At 35.7% G+C, this 6,785-nt stretch overlaps 1 protein-coding gene across 1 annotated transcript; it reads left to right on the top strand.

Annotated features, from left to right (window-relative positions):
• Positions 1–2,612: 2,612 nt before the first annotated feature.
• Positions 2,613–5,193, top strand: LOC126734526 (uncharacterized). The gene has a single exon (XM_050438199.1). It carries the CDS (start codon positions 2,817–2,819, stop codon positions 3,888–3,890), a length of 1,074 nt encoding a protein of 357 aa, XP_050294156.1. The 5' UTR covers positions 2,613–2,816; the 3' UTR covers positions 3,891–5,193.
• Positions 5,194–6,785: the final 1,592 nt, after the last annotated feature.

The raw sequence follows: 6,785 nt of genomic DNA, 5'->3' as shown, positions 1-6,785 counted from the left end.
ATTCACACTTAATAGTATAGTTCGGAGTGTTCCCCATGCTATATCATGTTACTTGGTGGCCTATGGGTTAGACGCGCGCCTGTGAATCTAAAGGTTGCGGGATCGTTCTCCACTGGTGACATTTTGAATTTTTACTTTTTTATTTTTTAAGCATACATTTTTATCTATGGTGGGAATTGTTAACTTAACCTAGCTTTTCTTTTGTTGTTAGTTGTAATGTGATCTGTGTAGGTCTAGGTAATGAGTTTTATAAGCGTTCTTTTAGAAAAATATCTTAATGTATATTTTAGGCCTGATGATGCTCCGACAGGAGCGAAATACGTGTAGCTTTTAAGCTTTTTTAAGAAATTATATAGATTGGATGAGACCGTGACTTTGTGTCCTTACCCTAACCTAGTTAGTAGTTAGTCCTACTAACTCTCTAAAGTAAATTAAAGTTGGAGGACCTAGACAAAGCAAACTTAAGAATAAATTCAGATTAATAAAGTTTAATGTCCAGATTATGAAATGGTGAGAAAGTGGCGTATCTCCAGGGTTGGAAATGACAAGTTACAGCTTACAATAGTTTACAATTAAATAAATTAAAACATTAAATAAAAAACACTATAAAAAAGGCAGTTTACTTTCTTATGTATTTTCTATATTATCCTTTCATTTTCTAGATAGAGTTTGGCTCTCCTGGAATTAGTGTTTTTCTCTCGTAATGTGTCTAATTATACCCAAAAAACATCATTTTATTTCCATCCTCTAGAGATATAGATAGGGATATAAAAATGAGAATTCGATTTTTCCATATTTTCAATTCACTATTGAGTTAAAACAAAACAACAATTAAATATTTTAGATATTATGCTCATTCATAACACCACTGGTATAATTTCTATATAAGAAAGTAAGACTGCCTTTTTATAGTGTTTTTTATTTAATGTTTAAATTTATTTATTTGCTCATTTAATTGTAAATTGTAACGTGTCATTGTCAGCCTTGAAGATACCCTAAATAAAGGCCGAAACTTCGGCATTTCTTCTGAAATAAACACAGCTTTATTTAAAGTCCTAACCTGCGACATTTTCTTTTCATAAATTCAGATCTTCAATTATTGTATGTTACTATTGAGTTTTAATCTTCTCCCGAAGATGCTAACATCGTTAGCGAAACACGTGTCGAGAGTAAAATAAAGAGTTTCTTCAACCATTCTCTCCATCTCCATAATTTTAGCTTATTAAAAGATGAAAATATACCAAGTATGGTACGATTGAAAGATCATCCATTCTTCCTCCAAGAGACCACACAAAAAAAAACGAAACAAAAGTAAAAAACTTCAAGTCAGGGTCACAGAATAAACGATCTCACAGATCGTTTATTCTGTGTCAGGGTCTCATAATTTCTTAAAAAGCTACACGTGTTTCGCTGCTATCGGAGCATCATCATGAGGCCTAGACATAAATGAGTTGTAATGTGATCTGTGGGGGTTCAGGTGTATGTCTAGGCCTGATGATGATCCGATACGAGCGAAACACGTGTAGATTTTTAAGAAATTATATATACATATGTTTAATGAGACCCTGACTTGGACTTTTTTACGTTTGTTTTGAAAACATACAAATATTTAAAACATATGATATCTATGATTTATGACAATTATATAAGTAGTCTTGTCAGCTTATCGCAACCTACTGCGGCAAATTTAGTTCTTTCCAAATATTCGCATTTTTAAGATTTTAAATATGCAAAAATCCAATATGGCGCCTATAAGAAAAAATAGAGTTGATGATGGTTGACAAAAGACGAAACATTGTATTATAAATCTAAAAACACCATCATGTAGCATAAAACAAGTGGCAACGCAAAAGTTTTAATTACTTTAATTATTTTTAAATCAGATGGGATATAACAATAATTTAATTTGTGTATAATGACTTTAACAACACCCTCTCTTTGGAAGGAAAGATTCCTTGTTTAATTTTTAAATTATATTAATATAAAATGAAAAAATTAAATAATACAATAATCAAGCAATGAGGATCATAACAAAACATGTTTTCATATCATTCTCCCTTATCCGAATCAATCGGACGCGTCGAACAAAACATAAAGACGGCTCGAAGGACCGTCGCGTCGGGGCAAAAACTTTAAAAGGCTCCTCGAAGGACCATTATTCTACCTATATACATGTGGGCCTTTGTTACCCGTGTGCGAGAAGGACAGAACGTTCCGAAATACTACCATTTCGATGAATGAAAGAAAAGAAAAGCAAACCAAAGACGACGCTGTGTCTGGCCTAGCCTGCTTGGCGACAGCTTGTCTGGCGTGACCGGAGCCCTGTTGCCAAACGTTCGCATTCCTTTGTGCTTTTCGCGGCTTTTTAGATACTTTTTCAAATGGTTTCTTTAGAATTCGGTGTTTTATGGTCGATTTATATTATGAAATGATGATATTATTTAAAAATTACTGAATAAAGTGTTAGATTAAAAAGTAGGCGAAGGCGAAAGGGATGCGGCACCGTCGCCGACAAACTTGTTTTACAAACGGATGTCGTACCACCCAACGCGATCATCGAGCAAAGAGAGACGGTCTAAAGTAGGCGCCGTCCAGTCTACCCGCGCCCGACAGAGAGAGAAAACGTGCGGGCATTTCCGTGATCGATTTGGTTTTTACAGTTTAGTCAGGCCGTAAGAGTGGGAATTCTCTGAACATCGTGATTGAAAATGGTGGCTACGTAGGTTCGCCGCGTCGAATTCTCCGTCGTTTTTCTTAGTTTTTCGCGTTAATTTTTAGTTTCCCGCAAGTGATTTAGTGACAATTCAGTGTCTAAGATGGCCCACGGTTTAAATTCGGTGATAAAACGTGCGGTGGGCGCTGTACAATCGTGCAAACCGGAGGGCAAAACCGGAGTCGGATCTCGCAGGATTTTCTCCCCCCAATTTAAGTTACAAGTGCTCGACTCGTATCGTAACGATGCCGACTGTAAGGGCAATCAACGTGCCACCGCAAGAAAATACGGCATCCATAGGCGACAAATACAAAAGTGGTTGCAAGTGGAAAATACCCTCAGGAGCGGATTGAACGGCGGACATAATAATAAAACGGTTAAAGTGGAGGTGTCCTTGAACGGCCACAGACAGCGAGACGACGAAAGTAGCGCTCCCCGAAGCGCCAACTTGGCTGGTGCCGAGGCGCGCGTCCCCACGTTGGAGCCCCCTGCCGGTTGGCAAACGCACCAGCAGAAACAGGCGCCGCCCCCCTCGAACCTCACCGCCGCCGTCGCCGCTCCTATAGATTTATCAGTGAAACGAGCGACTCCGATGGTCGCCCCCTCGCCGCCCCCGGCGCTCTTTCAGCCGTCGCCCAGTCTGAGACAGTCGGACGTTTGGGATCTGTCCACTAATAAGAGGAAAGCGGAAGACGAAGGCGGCGCCCCAACGAAACCCGTCAAACTGTTCAAACCGTATTTGGACGATTTGAGAGAAAGTGACGAAATGATTGTTAAAAAAAGTCCGGTTTCGTCACCTTCGCCTCTTTATTGTTGTCAGCCGCCACTCACCTGTTCTCCCGAGCTGTATTACATTAATAATAACAACAATCTTTGTTGTGACATTATGCAATCTCCCGAGTACCATCCCGGATACACTATTCAACCGAAAGCTTCGTACTTTCACTATCCTTACTACCATCCGGAGCTGAGTCCTACCTACCATCCCTATGACGAGCCCGTTAGACAATCTTATAGTCTGGACTTTAAGGTGAGGACTATTGACTGCTATTATCAGGATGTGGCCTTGTGCAAGGGTAATCCGCGGGCGGTGGTGACCAAATACAACATTCTCAGGAGTCAGGGTGAAGTTGGGAGGATGAGTGAGAATTCCAAGGAGGGTCAAGCTGTTAGGTAGAACAATTATATCATATCGGCATTAATTTTAAATTGTTCGTATTATTATGTAGTTGCCTTCAAATATGGGTGCTAAAGTACTTTTAACATATCTAAACTAGTCAGAACCAGCTGGTTTTACTTGAAAATGGGTGTGAGAAGTTAAAAACTTAATAACTGTATTGATATTTTTAGTTTTTTCGATGAATTATTTTGAGGATTTTAAGAGAAATTTCACAATATTTAATTGGATTTGCTTTAATGGTATGGTGTGGAGGTAACAATTTAAAAATGTATATATTTCATAATTGAAATATATAGACTTTGCTGGTACCAAAATTAAGATTGTCAATATTTGCAATATGAAATTTAAACAAGTTCATGAATTTTTTTAATTTAAAAAAAAAATCAAACATTGCTTAGGATTTTTTTCTAAATTTTGAAAGAAAAGCAAAAATTGCAAATTTCAAGCAAATCCTGAAAGACTACCAGACCTTCTGACTCTGAAGAAATTTCCCAATACATCAAACCAGAATAATTTTGATCAAATATGCCCAATTTCAAAAGATAGAGTCTTTAACTTGTCACTCAATAGAACAATGTAAAAGCAGTTGCTTTTGGTTAGCAACATTTCTTTATTGCTCAGTTATATAATAAATGTATATCGATTCGTTACAAAGTTCGACAGTGTGCCTTTTAGTCTTAGGAATCAACGTGCCAAAAAATATTTACAGTTAGGCAGCTATGTATAATGTTTCTATTTATAAATACCTAATATTTATGCAATATTTTTGTAACATATTACTTAAATAGATTTAAGTACAAAAGAGGAATCCATTAATGTGGTGCGGTTTTTTTGAAATATCGAACATTCACTTAATAATTTCATGTTCCTTAAAATGCTGCACTATCATCGTTCGTTTTGCCATATATATATATATAAATAATTAAGTTCGACATGCCAATATTTAGACGTTTAAGAGAAACTCAATCTGTTGCAAACCTTTTTTTGAAGGGTACAATTGTTTGCAATTAAAACATATGTGATTTAGGTTAAAAATTATTTTTTAAAAAAAGACGCTATAGTTATTTAGAGAAATTTTAAGAGTGTAACATTTATATACTAAAGTACATATTATATATTTTTAAACATTAAAAAAAACTGTTTTAACATGATGAATTAACATTAAAAAGTACTTGGGGATGTAAATAAAAATGTAAAGTACCTTATAAGCAGCTCAATCGAAGAGAAGTTTTATAAACTCTTAATATTTTATATTTGAGAATTTTTATAATTATTACAAATAAATTGTTTACAAATATTATATCTGGATTTTTTTTTAATATAATTATATCAATATTTAAAGCTTATGGCATAACAGGTAAGTGGTACATACAGTGCTGGCCAAAAGTGGAGAAACTTTTAATATATTTATTTTTTTCTTATTAAAACTAATTCGAAGTAATTGTAAATAATGTTTATGGTTATATCTAGTAGTGACGAAAATAATTATAAAAAAAAATTAAAAACAAATAATTTATTACAAAATAGGCAAACAAAATTTATTTTCTCTAAGGACAAAAATGCAGAAACTTTTTATTTTTATGACATACAGTATCCGACAAAATTAGAGAGACTCGACTACTTACGTCTTTTATGTAAGATAAAAATGATTAAATTCCTCTTTTTGTGCTGAAGGATGTTATGTTTTGAAGTAGTTTAAAAAGGCACTAAAATAAATTTAAAAAAAAATCATTTCTCAAGATTTATTAGGAAAAATAAAAAAATGCAAAAAATTCTGTGCGACAAAATTAGAGAGACTTATCCTTAAAGTACATTTGTACCCTATACTAATGAAACTAACCTAATACTTTGTCCAGTACCCTTTATGCTGGATAATTTTTTCACATCTATTCGGCATCGATCCAATGAGATTCGAAATTACAGCCGGATCCATTGATTTCCAGGCATTCTCGATTTCTTCAAATAATTGAGCACGATTCCCGATGTTTTTAGTGCGAATCTTTTTCTCTATAATCTCCCAAAGATTTTCAATTGGGTTCAAGTCCGGCGATTGCGGTGGCCATTTTAAAACTTGAATTTTGTTAGCCAAAAACCATTCCTTCACAAGTTTGGCCGTATGTTTGGGGTCGTTATCGTGTTGGAACGTGAATCTTAGCGGCATTTCCCATTCGGCGTAAGGCAACATTACATCTTCCAGTATAGTCCGATACATAAATCTATCCATAGTGCCCTCAATTTTGTGGATAGGACCCATTCCATAACCCGAAAAACAACCCCAAACCATTAAATTGCCACCTCCGTGCTTCACAGTACCAGAAACATATTTTGGATCAAGCCTTTTGTTTGCTGGGCGATGTACGAACTGCGCTCCATTACTTCCAAAAATATTATCCTTATTCCAGTCCTTAGCTGTCCAGTAACGGTGACGTGTTGCAAATAACATTCTAGCAGCTACATTTTTTTTTGATAGATGGGGTTTTTTTGCTGGTCTCCTTCCAGGAAGCCCCGCCTCCACTAATCGCCGCTGCACAGTCCTGGATGAAACCCCAGGCGCCTCCAATTCAGCCAAAATCTGTGTTGAAGATAGACGCGGATTATTCTGACTTAGTCGTTTAATTCTCCTGTCCAGCAGTACTGAGGTTTTTCTCTTGCGGCCACCTCTTTTAAGGTTTGTCACTCTTCCACGGAGCTGATAATTATTGTTCTGGAAACCATTTGTTTACTGACGTTGAATTGCTCTTTTATTAATTTTTGTGAGCGACCTGAGTTATAGGCTTCTATAATTTTTTCTTTTAGGTCTATGGAATAATGTTTACCACGAGGCATTGCTAATGATATTCTCAAACTAATAAACAGAAATTAAACTAATCGCGACTTCAGCGAAACTAAATA

This window comes from Anthonomus grandis, chromosome 3 (genome assembly GCF_022605725.1).
Source record: "Anthonomus grandis grandis chromosome 3, icAntGran1.3, whole genome shotgun sequence".
Taxonomy (NCBI): Eukaryota; Metazoa; Arthropoda; class Insecta; order Coleoptera; family Curculionidae; genus Anthonomus; species Anthonomus grandis.
Note: the sequence above shows the minus strand (reverse complement) of the source record. Positions and strands in the feature narration are given on the sequence as shown.

What these genes read in the sequence shown, in the direction of transcription:
- LOC126734526 (XM_050438199.1), top strand. Translation starts at nt 2,817, where the DNA reads ATGGCCCACGGTTTAAATTCGGTGATAAAACGTGCGGTGGGCGCTGTA.